Raw genomic sequence first — 23,805 nt, 5'->3', positions numbered from 1 at the left:
TTAATATGGTCCTGGTCCTATCTTAAAGAGGCATTGATTACCATGAATTAATGAACATGTACAATATTGATTAATGATTGATTCAAGTTGAATCACCTCTCCTTCTCCAGGCATCTGATTGACAAGATAAAGTAGAACACATAGATGCTATTCTTTTTTCAAAAGCTAACAGCCTGATGCAATGAGTTAGTCATTCCCACATGTACTGTATCACACCCGGAATCTAGATGTGGCTTCACAATTTCCTCCTATAATGCATATCTCTCACCACCACTCACTTCACAACAGCCACTGCCATCTCACAAGTGAATACAGAGGGATGTGATTCAGTTCCAGGTTTGAGATAATGACAGCAAGTCTGAAGCTGGAGGTTGTCAATCCATTCTGGGGATTTAGAATCACGATGTAGCCCACCAGTCATCTATAGTAAGATGTCTACAGACGATTTATTGTAGACTATACACCCGATGTCAATATAAGTACTAGACCTTTTCCTCAAACACTGCCTAACAAGTAGCAAAAGTGCCTTTCCAATAGCTGAAACCCCTTCACATGCACTTATTAATTAATTCCTTAAAGAGATTCAGATGTGCAAAATGCTATAACTGTGTATGCACCATGCCATTGCTCTCTCTCGCTCTTCTGTGTGTGCATCTTGCTAGCTGTCACTCAAAATGGCGAGGGACTGAAGCTCATTGATTAGAATTCGAATTGCTAAGAGGCTGTGGCCCACGTGGGATACATGTAGGGAAAATGCTGCAGGACAGCTTCCAGAGAAACTGTGGCTTTCAAACTACTGATTTTGTGTCTAATTGAGGTAAAACAGTAATTCTGCTCATAGAATAGGTATTTATGAACGACACATTGACACATCCAGCCCAAAGTGGCAAAGTTCCAGTAAACTATAAGGATTGCAGAGTGTTCTATGACGGAGGTATCAAAGGTCAGAGGAAGTTCCCTCCAACCAGTCACAGTAGTAGGTGGAGACTATTATGGCGAATTTCCACCAGAGATTTACCAAAAAGGCTTATGAGGTTGAAACACACTGTGGCTTGTGTTTCCCAGCTCCACGGCATGGCTTCAGTGTCCCAGTGGGCAATGGCCTCAGTGGATCTGCTCTGACTTGGGGCCAAGGCCACGTCACTGGTACCTTTCAGCTGGCATTTACATAACAATGGCTAACTCTGGACTAACTGTGGGTTTAAAGGTAGACTCAGCTAAATGAAGTTGACACGAGCAGCACCGCAGAGACAGTATTGAGATGAGCGAGATGCTAGACTTCGCTCTCACAGACACACACAGTATTTGTGCATGTGCATGGGTTCGCTTCACGCTGCTCACAGCATGGTAGCCAGGGCACCAAAACGGGGGAGAAGTTGAGGCTGGAGCTTCAACGCTCTTAGTTGTTTGCGGAATTTGACCCAATATGCCGTTTACTTTCAGCATCTACACCCTATTGCTGAGTCTACCTTTAGCACCTTCCACAGTTAACACATTACAAAGCACCTTCTCATAAAGCAACTGTCTTGACAATGCGGAGGTTGTTGATTCTGTTTGCCTCAAGCCTTGATTCTAGTGTCACACTCCTGATGGAAAGAGTTCTGGAAAAATAATTACACTAGAGCTTACTTAAGCAATAAGGCCCAAGGGGGTGTGGTATATGGCCAATAGACCACAGCTAAGGGCTGTTCTTACTCACAACGCATCGCGGAGTGCCTGGATACAGACCTTAGCCGCGGTATACTGGCCATATACCACCAACCATCGAGGTGCCTTATTGCTATTATAAACTGGTCACCAATGTAATTAGAGCAGTACAAATAAATGTTTTGTCATACCCGTGGTATACGGTCTGATATACCACAGCTGCCAGCCTATCAGCATTCTGGGCTGGAACCACCCAGTTTATAAATTCACATAAACACTGGCAACGCTGTAGGTTAAGTCTCAGTTGGAATTGCACCCCATTAGAAATCCAGTAGAGATCCACCATCTTTTATACAGCATTCCTTTTGTAAGACGTAGGGGAGTGACATCAAAAGTAATGTATGAATTATAAAGTCAAAAACTAAGCAAGACATGAATCAACTTACAATAAATATGTGTTTGACAAATGTGTGTGGTCCACCTGTCCATGATTTGTGAGGCTAAACTATAAGAAGTGAAAATATATCAATTCTGAATTTAGAGCCTTAAATGTTTTTGTGACATTACAACCTTGCAAAACTAACTACGTGCAATTTCAGAACGGGAATGCTTCTGAACACAACTAGAGGTAGCTATGGAAATCAATGTGCTGATATAATTCATCCTATTTTTGTTTGTTATTTCCCAACTGCCACAACTCAATAGAGAGACTACAGTACAAACATGGCTGTGTCCCCCAAAAGAAAAACAAGGAGTTGTAGAGGTGAAGCGTCAAAGCCAGCTGCTAAACAGAAAAGCTCACTGTCTGTTCAAGTTGGGAGGGGAGATTTTTTTTCTCTCCAGAAGATAGTTTCCAACAAAAGTTGCACTGTTGGCCTGTTGAGTGTGGTGGTGTGGTGTCAGCTGGTCCCAGGCCCAGTGGCCCTTACCGGGCTCTGCTCTGCTGACGGGAGGGAGAGGGGCTGGTGGCTGGCCACAGCTCAGGACATGGCCTCGTTTGTTCACGGTCCCCCATCTCTGAAAAGAGTTATGCTCTCTGCTTTGAATGGACAGCGTTTTTCTTTGTGTGCTGGATCAGAACAGAGGGGTAAAGTTAGTTCAGCAAGTTGCATAGCTATCTGCATTCTAATTCTTCAAGCCTCTTTTGTATGAAGTTTGGACACCAAGTTTCACACTGTGTTTAACGTGACTGGGATGCTGGAGGTAAGAGATCATTTTTTACCTCCCCCAAAATACAAATTAGAACAGGCAAGATTGTAATTCAATAGTCAGCTACTTCTCAAATATATAGACTACAGTACTGTACAGTAGCCTACAATCATCATAAAACCTCAGAATATAATAAATGATGGTACAGTAAGTATAGGCTATGTCGCTCAAATATTTATATGCTTTTTAAAAATTATTTTATTTTTTAAATCTGATCTATTTTCTAACCACAAGGTATTTGACTATGAATCCCTGGCACTTTTTATATTACCTGAAGGCAAATGGTACAGATTTCTACAAGTTATTTACAACAACAGCCAAACCATTCCTCTGGAAACTAGGCTGCAGATCAAAGGATTGGTTTGATCTCTACTTAGCATATTTGTTTAACCTAGCCAGTGATTCTGAAAAGTGCACAAGCTTTTGCCGTGATATGCAGAGCACCCTTTATCCGTCTTTTTCTTGTGTTAGCTCTGGATTTAAGTACTTTCTGTATTTAGGAGACAACTGGATTTGCCAGCTTTTGAAATTTAGTTGCCCACTGCTAGCAGTCTTGGCAGCCAGGGATAGATAACTAGGTATGTTCCACCGCTAATCCTGATCGCCCTTCTAATAGTATTTGTGGACTGTACAGCACTCAATTAGGGCATAATGTGCTATTTTTATTTCCTTTAAGTTGGATTAAAGGAGAAAATGTGTTTTGCAGTGTTTGCATGTCTACTATTTACTTTTCAAAGTATTGTTTTGTTTAGCAATTTTATTCAGGCAATGCTGCTCTACTCTCAACACACATGGAGGCAAAATGTCAAGCAAAGAAACCATGTCCAAGCGCTCTGAAATAAAAATACGTCAGGGCAATCAGCACATTTTCTGGAAAGAGAATATGCTTATGCACACAATGCCCTAATTCTCTCTTACTTTGGGCTTTGGGAAAGATGAGCACAGGTTTATTGAGAGCCAGAAAAGAGGGCAGATGGCTCACAAGCGGGATAAACCTGGGAAGTCATGCTGTAAATGTGTTTTTACAGGAAACAATGAAAGGAGCGGACAAAGCGATTGTGGCAAAGTCCTTTGGAAAATGGAAAAGCAGCTCTCAAAGGTCCAGGACCATGGAGAAGCCGGATGAGCCGCCTGAAGAAAGCAAGGAGGAGAACCTTTGCAGCTGCACCTGTGAGTCCCCGCGAAAAGGCAAGGAACCAACAACCTATGGAGGAAAAGTACCTCATTTCCTTATTTCAAAGAGTCATATGACTATTTCTCTCAGCTTATTTTTCTTGTGGCCATTTGAATTATTACGAGCAGCATTGTTTTCAATTGTTGACACTCTCTTGCTAGCTTGCTCTATCCAGCCAGTGAACAAACAAGCCACATTGTTGGGCAGGAGAATTCCTTTTGAGCGAAAGTGTGTCTCCAATGATACCGTGTTGCCAGGAAAAAGACAAAGCAAAAAATAGCAAACACAAAAACAGTCACAGGTGCATGGGACTGAGAGAGAACCCAGTGAATGGTCACCGCAGTCCCTAGGAGGTCTTTCAGTGTAAGCCAGTGCGGTGGGTGGACTTCTGACAAGGACATTGGTGAGCAGCCAGGTGGAGTGTGTAACTGAGAATGCTCCTGTTTATTCTTTTCACATGCTAATGTAGCTCCAATCTGACTTCTCTCTCTATGCGGCAGAAACTTTACTTTGAGTCTACATTCAATTCTTTCCTTTCAATACCAACAGAAGCATTTTGATACCTTTGCATGCATTCAACGTGATCATTTATGATATGCATTGAACATGAATTAGTATGCGGTATTAAACTGCTGCAGGTGGTGAAAGAACGACGATCCAGTGTGACGTGGCGATTAACAGGCCTTTTAGTGGTACTCTCTCAAAGTAAGGTCTGACTTTCCACTCCTATTTGATGTACCCCTATTTACTTCCACACTGACATTAACACGTGTTTGTCTTATCAGCATACGCAGTTTGCATCAAATATCCGGAAAGGGCAGATACACTCCACGTTCTGTACACATGCACCAATATGAGGACAGAGGAAAAACTGTGGAGTATGTGGATGATACGAACAGGTCATTTAGCCCATCTTGGCTAATGGACCCGTAATTCTGTCCAATTGATCAATTATCCTTTTTGTTACCCTCTCATAACACCAACCTTACAGTAAATAGCTACCTTTAAAATGTATCATAAGCTATCATCATACGCTGAACAAAAATATAAACTCAACATGCAACAATTTCAAAGATTTAACAGATTTACAGTTCATGAAAGGAAATCAGTTCATTGAAATCAATTCATTAGGCCCTAATCTATGGATTTCACATGACTGGGAATACAGATATGCATCTGTTGGTCAGAGATACAGTACCTTATAAAAGGTGGGAGTGTGGATCAGAAACCAGTCAGTATCTGCTGTGTCCACGATTTGCCTCATGCAGTCTCCTTCATATAGAGTTGATCAGACTGTTGATTGTGGCCTGTGGAATGTTGCCCCACTCCTCTTCAATGGCTGTGCAAAGTTGTTGGATATTGGCGGGAACTGGAACACGCTGTCGTACATGTCGATCCAGAGCATCCCAAACGTACTCAATGGGTGACATGTCTGGTGACTATTCAGGTCATGGAAGAACCGGGACATTTTCAGCTTCCAGGAATTGTGTACAGATCCTTATGACATGGAGCCGTGCATTATCATGTTGAAACATGAGGTGATGGCGGCAGAACAATGGCACGACAATGGGCCTCAGGATCTCGTTACGCATGTGCATTCAAATTGTCATCGGTAAAATGCAATTGTGTTGGTTGTTCATAGCTTATGCCTGCCCATACCATAACCCCACCGCCATCATGGGGCACACGTTGACATCAGCAAACTGCTTGCCCACACGAGGCCATCTGCCTGGTACAGTTGAAACCGGGATCCATCCGGGAAGAGCACACTTCTCCAGCATACCAGTGGCCATCAAAGGTAAACATTTGCCCACTGATGTTGGTTACGATGCCAAGCTGCAGTCAGGTCAAACCCCCAGTTTCATCAGCTGTCCGGGTGGCTGGTCACAGACAATCCCACATGTGAAGAAGCCGGATGTGGAGGTCCTGGGCTGGCGTGGTTAAATGTGGTCTGCTGTTGTGAGCCCGGGTTGGACATACTGCCAAATTCTATAAAACGACATTGAAGTCGTCTAATGGTAGTGAAATGAACATTCAGTTATCTGGCAACAGCTCTGGTGGACATTCCTGCAGTCAGCATGCCAATTGCCCGCTCCCTGAAAACTTGAGACATCTGTGGCATTATGTTGTGTGACAAAACTGCACATTTTAGATTGACCTTTTATTGTCCCCAGCACAAGGTGCACCTGTGTAATGGTCATGTTGTTTAATCAGCTTCTTGGATCATCTAGGCAAAGAGAAATGCTCACTAACAAGGATGTAAACAAATATATGCATACAATTTGAGAGAAATAATCTTTTTGTGTATATGGAACATTTCTGTGATCTTTTATTTTCGATTCATGAAACATTGGACCAACACTTTACAGGTTTTGTTTATATTTTTGTTTAATGTAGTTCAATCGTTTACGTATCTGTGCATATCGGTCTTTTCCAAGTTCAGTTCCTGAAAAGGGCAATATGGCTCCACTGTACTACAAAATATTCATCCCTTCTAGTGTAAACTCCGTAAATAGCATCAAAGGCAGCATTGTCACTTGCACCTCTAGCATCTTTTCTGCATAACCGACCACTACAACAGGCAGTCTCAGGGGACATACAGTTTTCCTATTCCAGCCCCAACCCTGAATTACTGTGTGTTCAGTGTAATTATAAAGGAGGGTTGTTGCCAGGCTATAATGCAGAATGCCAGGTGCACACTAGCAGTGTCTCCCATTCCCACTAACTCACAGAGACGTATCTACACAGCCTACAGGAAGTACCCTAACCTCTAAGGGATTGTGCTGCTACTTCATTCAGCAGTAATCAGTTTAGATTTCGCTCTCTATTCCTTGTTGAAATGTTGAAACCTGAAATCAGCCATATGTCTGCCGATAAACATACATCATAAAGAGGGAAAGGGAGAAAGTGCAACACTTGGTGGTGCTCTATTTTCCTAAGCCTGCTTAGGTTATGTGACTGAGCCACAGTTGCTCTGTGAAATTGTATCCCAATACTGGCACTGCATCCTTGTGAGGGAGTCTTGTAAAATGGGTTTACTTAGCGCCTTTGCTGGCATTTTCCGAAGATAGCAAATGCACAAACACTGCCCATGATCGGATTAACTGTACAACAAAATGATGTAACTCTTTGTCTTCCTTGTGTGGCATAGGTTTTCCTCTGCATGAGTTTAGTGGTCAGCTCAAAATGTAGACGGGGATGTTACAGAGCCAACATGCAGTTCAGCCATAAGACAAGTATCACTATATAATATACAGTGTATGAAAAGATTATGTCTCTTCTGTAGTTTACCATTGGACATGAATTGATTGCAAAGCGACCGTCTCCAAAACACGCCATTTTAAACGATCGGGTCATAGGGACCTGCTGAGAGTGAGATACCCTTGCCCTTGGGCAACCATCCATGGAAGCAATCTCCCATAGTAACACACACTCCATCAATCTCAATCAAAGTATACACCTACTGAATAACACTTATTAGTTATTATTAATGCCGTTGCCCTTTTTTTGCAAGCCCACACGTCTTGTTGATGTCCTTCTCCAAGGCCTTCCGATGGACGCACATAATACACATATTATACTGTATGACACTGAAATAAACCAAAGAATGCAGTATCTTGTACAAAGTACACATGGCCCACACATGTACTGTACACCTAGTACTCTACAGACACTAGAATACAAAGATGTATCAAGACCTTTCTTTAATCACTCAATTACAAATCAGTTGAAATATCTCCACATATCCTACTAATTTACATTTTAATTACTACTATTACTTATTTTTCATTTCTTGGGAGGGGGGTGGTGTAACCATAGAAAGCTCAATTCCTCCCCTACACTAGAAAGAAGCAAAATGACTATTTTTCACTGGAGGTTTAGATGCTTGTTTATCACTTTTAAATACCATCATCTTTGCTGAAATCCCCTCTCAAAAGAACCTTTCACTTGCTGGAATAAATTCAAATTAAAATTTAAATCCCTCTTTGCATTTCTTCAGCCTCTTTTAAAATAGCTGCCTCCTTTTAGAAAGCTGTTTATGTAGTGATCTGTTCATAATCCAGTTTGTTTCTCAACAGCGAAAAACACAGAAATCGTATTATCACTATCTTGGAGAGATGATGCGAGAAATCAGGAAGTATAAATGTCTGGATCTGTGGAAGTTTTCAAAGTGCTAAATCTGAAAGAATAAGGCGAAAGCCCTTTGATGAAGTACTCTGAACAGTAGCATTTGACTTGCAAATATTGATAGTACATTGTACTGAGAGAACTCGGAAGGTATCAAATACCCTTTGTGATGTTATTTAGAAAAACTAGACAATGGCTGTCCCTTGAACAAATATACAGAAATCTTTCTCTCATTCACAGCAATCTGAAATATGTGCTAGGTAGATAGATAACTCATCAGAAATGTTCTACCATGTGATTTAGTTTTTTGTACTGAGCGTATAAAGATTTAACCATTGGCACAATGGGGGAACCTTACATGTCAAGTATTCCATAATTCTATATACAACAACCCTTCCCAATCTCACAAGGCTCACGTCTAATATTTTGTAGAAATCAAAATGTAATCAAGAATTTAATTAATAAAAACTGAAAAGTGCCTTGTGATAATAACTATCCCGTTGAAAATATGTAAAATAACTGGGAAGAGCCTGTTGGAAGATTTAATTTGCTCCAGCTAGATTGGGTTTATTGTTGGAAACAAATTATAATTGTGCCTCTAGAAAGTTAACAAAGATCTAAACAAAAGGAAATCAATGGCCGAGTCCATTAATCACTCAAAGCAAGCTACTTGTGCTGAAGAAACTTACTTGATAATCAATTTCTTTGTTTTGCTCAAAAGGGCATTTGCATTCTGATTCACGTCAGCAAGCTTCCTGTATTGGGCGCAATCAAAACATTGTAAACCACATTAATGGGAGTATTTTTGTATTTTCAAGTGTATCTCTCTGTGTAGGCATCATGAAAAGCTGTGGCTGTCTTACAAACTGCTGTAAATGGCTGTTATTAACACGGACCCCTGCACTACTAATAAGGGTCAGTGTTGATTTGTCAACAGCAATTATCAAGGTGAAACATTGTGCCAGAGTCTTGTGTTTAATTAATTAAGACTTATGATTTTGGCATTGATAATACTGACCTTCGAGCACAAGTACAAGCAATCCAACTATGTCTGCAGAGATTCTGCTAAAGATCCCAGGTTATAAAATGGAGGTGAATTTGCTATGCATTGCCGGATGCTACTTATTATTACTCATATCAAGACAGTCTACCGCTCATCAGCGTCATCGTTACAGAAGCCATTAGACACACCCGTTGCCATTGTTTGTGGTCATCCTTTTGCCCGACCGTCCCAGGGGAACCACTGCTCCCCTGGCCTTTTGTAGGCGGGTCTGTTTGTCTGCTTATCAGACATGGAGTTAAGATCTGTTGAAGACCCGTTGAGACTCAGACCAAGGCCCCACCTATTTATACTCAGACCCAGAACAAGGCCCAACCTCTTTATACTCAGACCCAGAACAAGGCCCAACCTCTTTATACTCAGACCCAGAACAAGGCCCAACCTCTTTATACTCAGACCCAGAACAAGATCCAACCTCTTTATACTCAGACCCAGAACAAGGCCCAACCTCTTTATACTGAGACCCAGAACAAGACCCAACCTCTTTATACTCAGACCCAGAACAAGGCCCAACCTCTTTATACTCAGACCCAGAACAAGATCCAACCTCTTTATACTCAGACCCAGAACAAGGCCCAACCTCTTTATACTGAGACCCAGAACAAGACCCAACCTCTTTATACTCAGACCCAGAACAAGACCCAACCTCTTTATACTCAGACCCAGAACAATACCCAGTGTTTTAAAACTATGGCAAGCTCAAGACCATTTAAAATGTTGAAATGCGATCCAGACCAAGACCATTGTAAAAGGCCAGCAAGAAAAGTCATATTATTCCTCACACATTAGGGAAGCAAGGCATCCTGGTACTTGTGTGTTTAATCATTCCTTCTTGGCCACATAACTCTGGCAAGAGGAGGTATTGGGCGATATATCTTAACCATGAACTTAGATACTACTAAAACCATCTTGTTCAGAACCATTAGTCCAGACCCACAGCAGAACATTGGGTGCCGAGTCACAGATCCAGACATTTTGGTCACTGACACCCAGACCAATGTGGTCCCTTAGTGGTCTCAATATCAGGACCAAGAGATTGAGACTCTAACTCTCACTATCTTAGTCTGATGAGGAATCGGCCCATTTTATGGTCAGTTAGCCCACAGGCCTTGTTACAGAGCTTCTACAGGCCATGGTACACCAACTTAAAGAAAGACTTGAAAAGTACGGGAAAAGTCTGCAATCAGACTTTTTCCACCATCGAAGGCAGATCACTCAATTATGCTATGTGGCTTTTGCAGTACTGCAGTAACTTCGACACAATATAACGAGGCTTCGATTAAGCACTGGGTGTGCGTCTTTAAAATATAGCGTGAGGTCGCCCACAGTTACACACAAGTTCTCCCCAAGGGTGCTGTCGGGTAGTACTAATCGTTTCTTTAACTGCGATGTAGTGACATGTAGTGAAGATAATGATGCCCGTGGAAAATGTCATTTATTTTCAAAGAAACCTTCCCTGCCTGTTGACATCAACATAAAGATAGTTACACATCCTGGAGCTATGTCAACAACATGCACTTATGTTTTGTTGCTCCATATTTGCATATGCAAATTTGATTTATTTAATGTACCAGTCTTTTTATGTGACTCTTTCTGTGATGAACAAGGCATCAAGTGGTTGCACAATGGCAGACGGATGAGTTTACAGGGTTCACACTATAAACCAGGAGGTGGTGATTGACTATTCATCTTATTTGAGGACAATTATGAAGCATTTTATCTTAAATTAACCTCACTTTATTTTAGAATATAATGATGTTAACATATCTGGTTAATGACCGGAGAATATTAATGCCTACTTCGTTGTATTGAGTGAAAACTAAAGCTCTGTTTTGCCATGTAATTGACTGTATTTGAAGTGAGATAAAAAGTGATATGGTTGGTTGACCTCATAAAGGCAATTTATGGTTCTTACCATGAAAAAAATAAGTAATGGAAAACATTATACAATACATGACCAAAAGTATGGGGACAACTGCTCGTCATTCCAAAATCATGGGCATTAATATGGAGTTGGTCCACCCTTTGCTGCTATAACTGCCCTCGGGCAGGTAGCGTTCTTCTGGTATCCGCCAAACCCAGATTCGTCCGTTGGACTGCCAGATGGTGAAGTGAGTCCAGTGGCAGCGAGCTTTACGCCACTCCAGCCGAGGCTTGGCCTTGCGCATGGTGAACTTAGGCTAGTGTGTGGCTGCTCAAGCCATGGAAACCCATTTCATGAAGCTTCTGACGAACAGTTCTTGTAATGACGTTGCTTCCAGAGGCAGTTTGGAACTCGGTAGTGACTGTTGTAACCAAGGACAGACGATTTTTACGCGCTACACGCTCCAGCACTCGGCGTTGCCGTTCTGTGAGCTTGTGTGACCTACCACTTCGCAGGTAAGCGGGGCAGAAATTTGCCAAACTGACTTGTTGGAAAGGTGGCATCCTAAGACGGTGTCACATTGAAAGTCACTGAGCTCTTCAGTAAGGCCATTCTACTGTCAGTGTTTGTCTATGGAGATTGCATGGCGGTTTGTGCGAATTTATACACCTGTCAGCAACTGGTGTGGCTGAAATAGCCGAATCCACTCATTTGAAGAGGTGTCCACATACTTTTGTATATATAGTGTATTTGTAGGTTTTACACAACGCCTGTATGGTGCTCAAAAACAATATGGTGCTTTGACATTTCACTTCTTTGCAAACATAATTTGCAGCAGAATGCAAAAAAGCTTTTAGACCCAGACGTGACCAATTGTAATACTTTTCTGAATGCAATCAAACACTTTCTATAAACACGAACAGGACTTTTGAAATGTGAACCCTTGTCTGACATGTCATTTCCTCCAACCCACTCCTCTTTTGATTTCTCCACTAATTCGCCCCCCCAGTTTTGTGCATATTTCCTGTTGATGAAATAGTTTTGAAAACACTATAGGCTGGTTAACGGGTCATGTTGTAGGCTTTGGGATAAACCTTTTTGCAGATTAATCAGGGACAAAGCATATTTTTTGCGTGTTTGCGTTATACTTCCACTGAATTTGTGAAAAACCGAACTGCCAGTCTTACTACACTGTCCTCTGTAATGCTTTTCATTTGGTCAGGATTGTTGTTGACAAGTTGATCCTTTTTAGGGTTTTATGTGGTCGATGTGTTGTTCTCACATTACAACAGTCTTACAGTAGTTCAGGACATGAAGTAATCAGTACTTTCTTGGACAAATGCTTATGATGTTCTTTCACTATGATTGTCTGCATCAGGGCTAAAGAACGAAAGGAACACGCTTTTATTGGTTGAAATGATTTTTAAATTGATGGCTCTATGCTTTCATATTTTTTTAAACCACCATCTCACAGGAGTGATGCAAAAGAAAGATCAAGAGGAACAAGACTGTACTCTGGCAGTCCCTCTTTTCAGCATGTACCAATGGCTCTTGAAATACAGTTACAAAATTAGACTTTCAAATGAGGTATTAAACAAGTTGATGATCAACTGCCAAACCTTAAGTAATGATATACCCCAGCCATCCTCAAGTCCCCAGCCTTGCATAACCAAAATTCGCAGACGACAAAAAAGCACAGAAAATTCATTATTATTACACATGGTGTTCACACGTCTCTCCCCAGAGACTGGAGCGGCACAACTTAGAGATAAGCGTGTTTGGGTGGCCCCTGTTGTCAGCTGGGGAAGGGGATGCTTGCATCTCTAAGAGGCCCCTTACGGGTATCACTTATTTGAAAGGCTAAGCTACGGCCCCGTACCCCCATACTACCCCCCCTCCCCGCCCTTCTTCCTGCCCCTCCCCTCCTGCCCCAGGCTCCACCCAGAAGTGTGGCTTCCTTTTGTCATTGTAATCTGGCCCTGTTTGCTAAACGCTTCCACTGTTTACTCTCTGCTACGGGGGCTTGTATTAACAGGAGTCAGCAGGATGCGGGTGACATCACTGGCGCTGGGGCTGGGGGGCTTTTGTAGGAACTGCGTTTGTTCTCTCTCTTTATTCCCCCTTCTCTCTCTCTCTCTCTATCCAGGCCTGTCTAATGCATGGGCTAACTCAGGAGGCTGACATGGCCTACAGGGAGGAATTACACCGAATTACTAAAATATCTGCTATGCAGCAGCTAGCCTTCCTTCCTTAGTCACCAAACATCACTTCCAGGTCCCTGCCTTTTACTGATAGCTAGTCCTCTCCGGTAACAGAAAAGGTCTAGGACAAAAGGGGTATTCATTCATTCAAATAGGAGAAGAAAAAAAAGACAGACAGGTACTAAGATACAGACGGGGGGGAAAAAATCAAATTAACAGACAAGGCTTTCATGACATACTTTGGTTGTTGTTGCCGTAGCGATAAAGTCGCAGACATTGAAACTCGTCTGTTGAGCCATTGTTATCATCCCTGGCCATCTGCTGCTGAGGAGTGACATTCCCGCTCATTTGCATGATGAGTGATATATGGGAAGCTTGGGTGAGCATATGCCCCACTCAGTCCTATGACAAAGCAAGTGAAAGTTTTAGAAGCATTAATATAAGGGGTGGAAATTAAAAATGAGGGGAAAAAAATATGAAGATAAATCAGTGTGTGTGCGTATGTGCGTAGTGTGTAATTGTGTGTAGTGTACCGTGTGTGTGGAGGGCTAACGCATGCATCTGCCTCCTTGTGCGCCTGTTTGTGTGTTTTGCGGATGTGGGAGTAGAATGAGGAGGGGGATGTCTGCTGTTGATGTGCAAATGTGCATCATATTGAAGGGCTGTGAATGGGGAGGTGTGACGTAAAAAGGGACCCGAACGCAGGTGCTTATCTCCAGGCTGTCAAAGGCACAGTATGTCATATTCCTGGGGACTACCTTTCAAAGACACAGCACCAGCTCGGCCATCAAGCGACTGGGGGGGAAATCAAACTTTCTGGATCATAGAAGTAGGTTTGTGTCAAATTATTTCCGTTAACAACAATGTAGTGGTTATGCTGGTGTTGGTGGTCAGTTGTTTTTGTCGTTGACATCAATCGTAGACTGTGAGTGCATGTGAAAAGACGAGCGTTTTTTACCCTCTTGATGTTTGACGCTGTCATATGACTTCATCAAAAGCGGTTAGGGCTATATACCGTCTATGACTGTTTTACAGTTAATGCACATGCTTAAAGCTATTTGACAGATGACTACTGATGTGTTAAAAATGAGTTTGCTATGACTAGTTTTACGATATGAATTCACAAATATTATAAATTGTGCACTTCAGGAAAGTATTTTTCTGCCAAACACAGGATGGTTCTGTGTTCTTAGAAAACCTAGTGGAAAACAGCTTTTGCTCCGGTCTCCGACTGTTAGAGAGGAGATTATATGGCTCAAACTGGTTTTTAAGAAGTATGACCTATTTTTTTAATCATCCAGATAACATTAGACGCTGTCTACATGAATGCTGTGTGTTTAATTTAGCTAGAGTATAAGCTACGGTCTTAGAAGAACGCATGTTAGTATTGTGTGTAGAGACAAAGCATTGTCAGGTTGTGCTGGACGGCTTTCGCAGTGACAGCTGTACACACGACTATCGAGCCGTAATGCACTTCAACTTTGACTTAGCTTTCCGGTAAACATGGGAGTTTGTTGTTGAAACCGTTTCTTACATTTATTTTTTTATTTTTGGGGGCTTTCGACTCAGTTTATGTACAGTAGGACTTTATACGACGGTAACCTAAGACAAAAGTTGAATGAATGTTTGTTGGAATCCTGTTGTATTCTGAATGTTGTATTATAGTCGGGGATAAGTGTTCATTGAGACTTTGCGGTGGCATACATGGTCCATACCTTACACTTGAACAAACTCTGGAGAGACACAGTAATCCAAGGTCTCCAGGGAAACTGTTGATTTAGTGGGAAGGATGGATGTTGCAAAGTTGATCATTGACTGGTAACTATCAATAGACTTAGGACTGTGCCTTGGAAGGGCAAAGCTCTGAGAATATTTTAAGGGATCATTTGGAAGAAGATTAATGCATTTTTCATAACATACTGTAGGTAGGGATTTTATCAAGACAAGTGGTGGGTTGATAAGTGAGTTGTGTCTTGAGAAACACACAACTAGTGTAGCTCAGGATTTTTTTCCAGGCCTTTGCTTAGTACACATGATTAAATTAACATACAGGCGTAACGTGTTGTGCGGGTTAGGAGACTTTAATTGGATTAAAATCCTTAAAGTAGTCGGTAAATTCGCGTTAGCTTCTTTTTTAAGATGTAAAAATGTATATATTTGTTTGTGTAGTTTTCTATTTGCACCTTACGATGTTTTGTTAAGCATAAGTAAGCATGCAGAATAAATAAACATTCCGGCTTGTCATTTAAACAGCATGTTCCTGTTGGAACAGTTTAGAACAGACCTCTCAAATATTACATTTTGTGTCCTGTGATTGACAAACCATACTAAATAAAAAACAAACAACAAAATTATCTATTTATCAACTCCCAAATCCCTGAATCCCATTTTGACCTGTGATATTTTAAAAGGGCAACGAGGTATTCAGACCATTACGCCATGTCATACATAATAATTATTTTCAAGTTCGGGATGTCCAACAAAACAAGTTAGAGACATGTAATAACTGAGACAAACCACTGAGACCATGATCATATAGTCACTCTTGACATGCTCTTGTAATACCACAGCTACAACAACACAAAGATTCCGGATGATATGGTATTGTAGTGTAAACAGTCATCTCCCCTCTACGCTCTTGCTGTACTTTATGAAGCGCCCTTCCTGCTCCAAGCAAGTCAGTTGCTACATAATAGGGTTAAGTTAGATCTGCCTGCACTCCTGTATGACAACTGGAGCTGTCCATGGTACCTAGAGAGTAACGACTTTGTTGTCCAGAGGGGGGAGGTGAAATGACAAACTCTTTTTTGTGAAAAGCTTGCTAAATTGAGTTCTGTGACCAATACATTGATTGTTCTATGGGATATCAAGTGCCCTCCTGTGACTTGTTAACTTTGTCACTTTGCTCTTGACAAATCTCTCCATAACTCAACAAATGGATTCAAATAGTTATTCAAGACAAGAGCACACTTTACCTTTCCAAAATGAGATTGAAGAGCAAGTCGAATATAGGGAAAGTAACTGTTGAGCATTGTGAAACACTGCAGGCAGAAAATAGTTACAGTACAAAATAATTGCAGAAAATGTTCAGCGTTCAGTGTCCATCCAACGTGTATTTTGTTACCTGTTTTTCCACCACACTCAAACTTCACTTAGTTAATCCATGAAAATGAATTATGTGGATTTAATTCAGCAAGGTTTCAGAAATGTTCCATCTGCTGTTGAGCAGCTGGTGAAAGGATAAATGTAATTAATTACTTCACTTTTGAACAGAATTCCACAAAAACTGTTTATGTTCATGTATGATTTGGAATGAATTTGAAATCCCAAATGTACAACAGCAGTATGTATTTGTTATAACAATGCTGAATTAACCTTTTTGCTGCATGTGATTGGTTTTGGGCCAAACTGATATTCACACCAAAATTGTATTTTTCATGCCTTCAGAAAGTATTCACACCCCTCGATTTATTCCACATGTTACAGCCTGAATTCAAAATTGATTAAATGGATGATTTTTCACACCCATCTACACACAATACACCATAATGAAAAAGTGAAAACCTGTTTTTAGACATTTTTTGCAAATGTATTGAAAATGAAATACAGAAATATCTCATTTACATAAGTATTCACACGCCTGAGTCAATACATGTTAGAATCACCTTTGGCAGCGATTACAGCTGTGAATCTTTCTGGGTAAGTCTCTAAGTGCTTTGCACACCTGGATTGTACAATATTTGCACATTATTATTTTTAAATTATTCAAGCTCTATCGAGTTGGTTGTTGATCATTGCTAGACAGCCATTTTCAAGTCTTGCCATAGATTTTAAAGCCGATTTAAGTCAAAACTGTTACCAGGCCACACTGCAACATTCAATGTCATCTTAGTAAGCAACTCCAGTGTATATTTGGCCTTTATGGTTATTGTCCTGCTGAAAGGTGAATTAGTCTCTCAATATCTGTTGGAAAGCAGACTTAACCAGGTTTTCCTTTAGGATTTTGCTATTCCGTTTATTTTATCCCCCAAAAAACTCCCTAGTCCTTGCAGATGACAAGCATACTCCTAACATGATGCAGTCACCACCATGCTTGAAAATATAAAGAGTGGTACTCAGTGAGGTGATGTGTTGGATTTGCTCCAAACATAACGCTTAGTATTCAGGACATAAAGTTCACATCTTTGCCACATGTTTTCCAGTTTTCCTTTAGTGCCTAATTGCAAACAGGATGCATGTTTTGGAATATTTTTTATTCTCTACAGGTTTCGTTCTTTTCACTCTATCATTTAGGTTAGTATTGTGGAGGAACTGCAATGTTGTCAATCCATCCTCAGTTTTCTCCTATCACAGCAATTCAACTCTGTAACTGTTTTAAAGTCACAATTGGCTTCATGGTGTAATCTCTGAGCGGTTTCCCTCCTCTCCGGTAACTGAGTTAGGAAGGGCGCCTGTATCTTTGTAGTGACTGGGTGTTTTGATGCACCATCCAAAGTTGTATGGATAACTTCAACATGTTCATAGGGATATTCAATGTCTGCTTTTTTATTTTTACCCATCTACCAATACTGTAGGTGCCCTTTGCGAGGCACTGGAAAGCCTCCTTGGTCTTTGTGGTTGAATCTGTGTTTGAAATTCACTGCTTGACTGAAGGACCTAACAGATCATTGTATGTGTGGGGTACAGAGATGAGGTAGTCATTCATAAATCATGTTAAACACTATCATGGCACACAGAGAACACAGTCCATACAACTTATTAACTTGTTTAGAACATTTTCCTCTTGAATTTATTTAGGTTTTCCATAAGAAAGGGGTTGAATACTTATTTACTCATGACATTTCAGCTTTCAGATTTTTATTAACTGTTGAAAATGTCTAAAAACATAATTCCATTTTGACATTATGGGGTATTGTGTGTAGGTCAGTGCCACAAAATCTCAAATGAATCCCTTTTAAATTGAGGTTGTAACACAACAAAATGTGGAAAAAGTAAATGGGTGTGAATACTTTTTGAAGGCACTGACTCAGTTTTATTGTCATGTAGGTATAGAGGTTATAGATCTATATGTATAGGGTTCAGCCAATATGATGTTTAGTAACCCATAATTGTGCTTTGGCTATATCAAATGAATATAAAACCCACAATGGTTTAAGTATATATAATGGATTCTGTATAATGATAAAGTAGTAATCCTCTGAAGATCACTGTACTTAAGGCTATGTATGTTTAAAATGCTCTTGTGGATCTGAGAGGGATAGACTATACATTTATTCCTGGCTGTGAAGTAGCAGTTGTTAGATATTTCCTGATGCGCACTATGAGATAAGTATTTAGTGATAAATACGAAATATTGAAATACTGTATAAAACTTTTATATTATAAATGTTGTAAAACCTAACTCAGATCAATTGATATATTCATATATGATCTATCTATAAATAAATGAACTGAAAAGTGAACATGTAGTATTATTTTTAAAAGAGAATAGTGAGTGGTTTTGTATGCTTGACATGTCGGAGCTATAAGCAATGTCCCTAATTAAAATTACATGGGATTTGTTTCCGCTCTTTTTTATTCAAAATATATTTTAACATTACCTTGATTGTAATGTTACCTCATTGGCTGCGGTTTTGTTTGTTGGCCTAACTATAAAGGATCTGCTTGTACCCTTGTGGGTTGGGAAGAATTAGGATTTATGAATTTATTTCCTCTGTTGTATTGTTTAAACAGCTTTGGTTTAGTTTTGATCCCTTCCTCTTGCCTTTGAGGCTGTTCCACGGTGTCAGCTGTTGACTGATAGTAAGAGAACTGCCTCACAGTGTGAATGAAAGAAAACTAGCGGTTGGTAAACACTGATAAGGGATAAATAGAAAGCGGTCAGGCAGAGATAGTTCTGTGGGAGCCCAGATTGTGTGCGGTCTGTTAAAATGAGATTCTGAGCCTGTCCTTTTTATTCTTACCCCCTCCTCTCCCCTGTTCTGTGTTTGTCTGGAAAATCTCCAGTGACCCTGCACGGCAGTCCCAGGCACTATTCTCTTTTTGTGTTTTGTTTTGTTTTCTAACAAGGGTCAAGTTGGCCAATAGACATGTCCCTGATGCTTATAGACAGCTGTCATGACTGCAAGTACTTACAATAATTCATTTTTACAAGGAATTATAGGTCTGCTGCTCGAGAAACACAGCATCTGTGAAATCGCTCAAAGAAAAGCAAAATGTGTAGAACATTATCAGAAATGTCCAGCCTTTTTGTCTGTTTGACAATTTATTGTCTTATGGTTTCACTTCATATTTTTTTTTATTTTTTAAATGTCAATGATTTGTAAGCTACTTAAGAATGAAAAGTTTTGGACTCAATTTAAATTTGAATGAAAATGTAATGTTGTAACAGCTTCTTATACAGTCATTTATATAAAGTGTAATGTTTAAAAAAAATTAAAAATAAAGCACAGATACAAAGATACTGTACATAGATACATTACAATCATGGACACATACATAGATCATGTATATAGATAGCTACATAAATCTATAGATACATACACAGATCTATACATAGATACACATAGATACATACAGTGCAAACTTAAATATGCTGAACTTCATCAACACACAATTATAATCACATGTGTCTAAATACATAAAACCATGTCATGATATGATCGTTTAAACCAGAAATGGTCTACCTCACTCCTAAAACTGAATATCTTCCAAACAATGTTTTATTCAATTCTTTTTTTAGGGGCAATCTGTTCATTCTTTTGGTCATTGATTTTTGGGGGGGATTCCATCTTTTATGTGATTAAAAAGACCTTCAGAGGTCTTACCTTGAGGGTCACCATGTGGTGTATTTACACAGAAAATAATTCAGCCCATTGTAGCCTGCCAGCTAATGAGATTGGTTGTTAAGTGAATGACACAAAGGCTACAAAAAAGCTTAGCTGCTCCGTTGAATATCACAGTGTCCCCGCACACACACACACACCACGCGGCAGTGTCACACTGGACTAGCCTGGCTACCCACCCACCCACCCCACCCCCGATTTCCTTCAACACCATCACCTCCTTGATGTTACTATGAAAGGCAAAACAAAGGCTAAAAGGGGCATGGTAAGTCAGGCGAACAATTCTGTCCTGTCGGAAATGTTCGTGTCTGTGTGTCTGTGTATCTACGTGTGAGTGAGTGAGTATATCTGTGTCTGTTTTGTGAATGCAGAGCTTTCAGTTTCAGAGTAAATAATGCTCTCAACAGATTAGTAGATTCATGAAAGGTTAGCGTAGCTTCTAAGGAGACTTTCACTTCCAGACATATTGGCTAATGTGATAGAGGACGAGACCCAGCTACCACATTAAGTTGAGACCGTTTCCTCTCCTTGCTTGCTAGGAACCCCCTCTATTACATCATGGTGTTTTCTTCGTGACTCCTCTGGTCCAACTCAAGTGTGCTTTCATTATTTTAGAGCGCTGTCCAAGTGCTGAAAATAAAAGTTGTATAGGTTGTTTTAAAGGGGACATGGTAGTGTATTTTAGTGCATTCTTTTTGGCTATTTCTTAATATTACAAAGTTACTAAATATCTGTCTATGTATTCAGTTCACGTCCATAAATTATTTTTTTTCTGACTTAAACTTATTTCTGGCTTAGACTTTGTCCTATGCTCACAGGACAGTAGAAGTAGTATTCTCTACAGTTTTAGGTTGGTTTACATATATGTCAGTATATTATGTATCCTACATCATTTAAGTGTATCAAAATATCATGCGTGGCCGGCAGACTGCAAAGTGGGTTAAAGTCCATCTTTTTTTTATTAAACCCTGGAGTTAAGTCAAATTTACATTTGTTAAAGATTATTCATTTTATTGATGCATATAATCATAATCATGGACCATCTGCTGATCTGGCAAGCTTGGTTAAAACTCTAAAACAGCCCTGCTAACCTTTTAAGTACAAAATACTATAGTCAGGGCTTAACTCTTCTATCCCAGAAGTGTGTGTGTGTGTGTGTGTGTGTGTGTGTGTGTGTGTGTGTGTGTGTGTGTGTGTGTGTGTGTGTGTGTGTGTGTGTGTGTGTGTGTGTGTGTGTGTGTGTGTGTGTGTGTGTGTGTGTGTGTGTGTGTGTGTGTGTGTGTGTGTGTGTGTGTGTGTGTGTGTGTGTGTGTGTTTGAGGAGATTGTATAGATGTTGGATAATATTTCATTCTGATCCTCTAGGGCTGCTCCAGACATATCTTTTATATCACGATCGCTTCGATAACCATGATATTAAGCATGATAAACTGCAAAAACAGCCTGGCTAACAGTACACATGACCAACTTGTATACGTTGACTGCACCACACACCGAATGAGTACATTGCCATAGTTACAGGCATTTAACTGGATGAAGGTATTGTAGTAATTCCTGGATTTGAACAATATTTGTAAAATGGTCAATGGAAACTGTTGTTTTAATTTCCCCCATTAGAATAACTAAATTGCTTTTATAAGAATTAATGCATTTTTTTCTAGCAAAATAAGAATTTTACAATAAGGCATCTCCATAAGGCATACAATGCTTTTAATGTACTACTCATTCCAAACAAAGCTTATGCAGACTGAGAATTCATATGCCAGAGGTAAATCCGAGTTAACACGGAATTATACTGGCATGAGTTAAAGGACTAGAGTTTGTAATCCAGGTGGCCAGGGGATCACACAGTGGCAAAAATCACTTAAAACTCCCCCAACATCCTGAGCCATGGAGCTCAGTGAGCTGGGAGATTTTTCAGAATTGATGACAGCACAGCTCTATCAGAGAGTAGAGCTGAACACACACAAACTGTGCATGTGTATGTGGGTTGTGTCTGTGTTTATTGGGAGCATTTACTTTCTAAATGTATATACTCACTTAGTAAGTGTTGGAGCCAGATAACATGAGACCATGACAGATTGGTATTATCCCCCTTTGACAGGGTGAGGGGTTAGTATTCAGCATCCCAATCCCAGCATCCCATCTGCATGAACATAAATACCTGTTTGGAGCTGAAAGTAAAGGATACTGGCCTCTGTTGACTCCACCTCTTCATTAGTAAAGTGAAGTCTTTTTTGGGCTCCATATCCAGAACATTGTTGGATGTGAGTGGCAGTGCAGGATGAGAAGACATGGATAGAGTTTGCGTTGTTGTTGTGTGTGTGTGTGTCTATTCGCGTATACATATGTGTCTGCGTGTTTGTGTGTTTTGAGTGTATGTGTGTGTGATTGTGTGTGTGTGTGGAGGACAGGACCGGGCAGGACAGAGGAGCAGAGATAGAGTGGAGTTGTTTAATGACAGGAACAGCTGACTCATTTAGAGAGAGCAGTGAAAGGTAATTAACCCTGGGAAAACTACAGCTGCCATGCGAGCTGTTCACTTCAGCGCAATCTGATTAGGAATCAGGCTACAGCACTGCCTGGCTCCTTTCAGACACACAAACGCTGTGTACAGTGTGTGTATTTGTGTATGGTGTGGATGCATGTGTGTATAGGGTGCATGTCTGTGTGTGTGTGTGTGTGTACTATGTAAACTTTTCCCTTAAACCCTAAGGCCTCTAGACATGGGAGACCTGCCTTTTGTGGCAAGGGGATTAGCCTGAACGGTTACTACGTTTCTCCAAATTGCCGACCACCTGGTAGCATTCAGGCAACCCTCCTGCGTGAAAAGGGTCTCCTTGGGCAGGAACAATGGCCAGGATTACTTTGTAGTGATGACAGACACCCGGGCTGGAACTTCTTTCCCCCAAAACACCTGTCAATGAATTAGTCTGTGTTAGTGTTTTGAAAAATCTATCTTCACTGATGATTTTTTTTTAAATGGCAAACTAATATAACATCTGTGTTAATGGATTGTGCCTTGGAAAAGAAACGTAAATGGGTACAATCCTGTAATGTAGGCTACATTTAATTTGGAGTATTATTTATCTTGCTAGTTATAGCTAGCATGGTAGCCAACCATTCCACAAAACAAAGCATTCTGCTGTTTTTGAATTTTCCAAATTTCTGTTCTGATTGAGGTTGATATTTGATAATTGCAAATCATCTAAAAAGCCATATTTCATAGAATAATATAACTACAAAGGTGCCCCAAATGTAGTAAAAAGAAAACACCTGAAATTGGCTCTCTGATGGCGAAAAAAGAAGAACCAATCTGGACTTTGTGCCACGATGGCTGTGTGGTCCTGGTCCAGATTAGCTCAATTGAGAAGGGAAGGCTTTGGGATGACTTTGGAAAGTGATTACAAGATTTATAAATCACCTCAGCGCAGGTGTCACCATCTGACTCTTTTATGGGGTGTCTTGCTAGCTGGCTCCAATAACGAGTTTCCCCTGTAGTTATGCCATCATAACAAATCATTGAAGCAATAGTGGCTGGCCAGCCAGGCTCCTAATTGTCTGTTAAAAATTCTGGGGAGCCTCACTCTCTTTATTGAAGCTTCTCAGTCTTGGGGAAGTGATAAGAAAGAAGCCAATTTTGTATAAAAGTACTAATTTGGCATTAGACACAAACAC

General features: G+C 40.4%; 1 protein-coding gene across 5 annotated transcripts in view; it reads left to right on the top strand.

Moving 5' to 3' along the window:
- Nucleotides 1-13,727: 13,727 nt before the first annotated feature.
- Nucleotides 13,728-23,805, top strand: part of LOC118394800 (suppression of tumorigenicity 18 protein-like) — a 42,364-nt gene continuing 32,286 nt past the window's right edge. For 4 of the 5 annotated variants that reach the window (XM_035788359.1, XM_035788358.1, XM_035788357.2 and 1 more), the window contains exon 1: nucleotides 13,728-14,116. In XM_035788359.1, coding sequence (XP_035644252.1) covers nucleotides 14,020-14,116 — 97 coding nt within the window. In that variant the 5' untranslated portion in view covers nucleotides 13,728-14,019. The remainder of the gene's footprint in view (nucleotides 14,117-23,805) is intronic. The other variant, XM_035788360.1, reaches the window with a different exon arrangement.

The sequence above is a fragment of the Oncorhynchus keta genome, chromosome 15 (assembly GCF_023373465.1).
Source record: "Oncorhynchus keta strain PuntledgeMale-10-30-2019 chromosome 15, Oket_V2, whole genome shotgun sequence".
NCBI classification, from domain to species: domain Eukaryota; kingdom Metazoa; phylum Chordata; class Actinopteri; order Salmoniformes; family Salmonidae; genus Oncorhynchus; species Oncorhynchus keta.
This window is presented reverse-complemented; position numbering and strand designations above follow the sequence as displayed.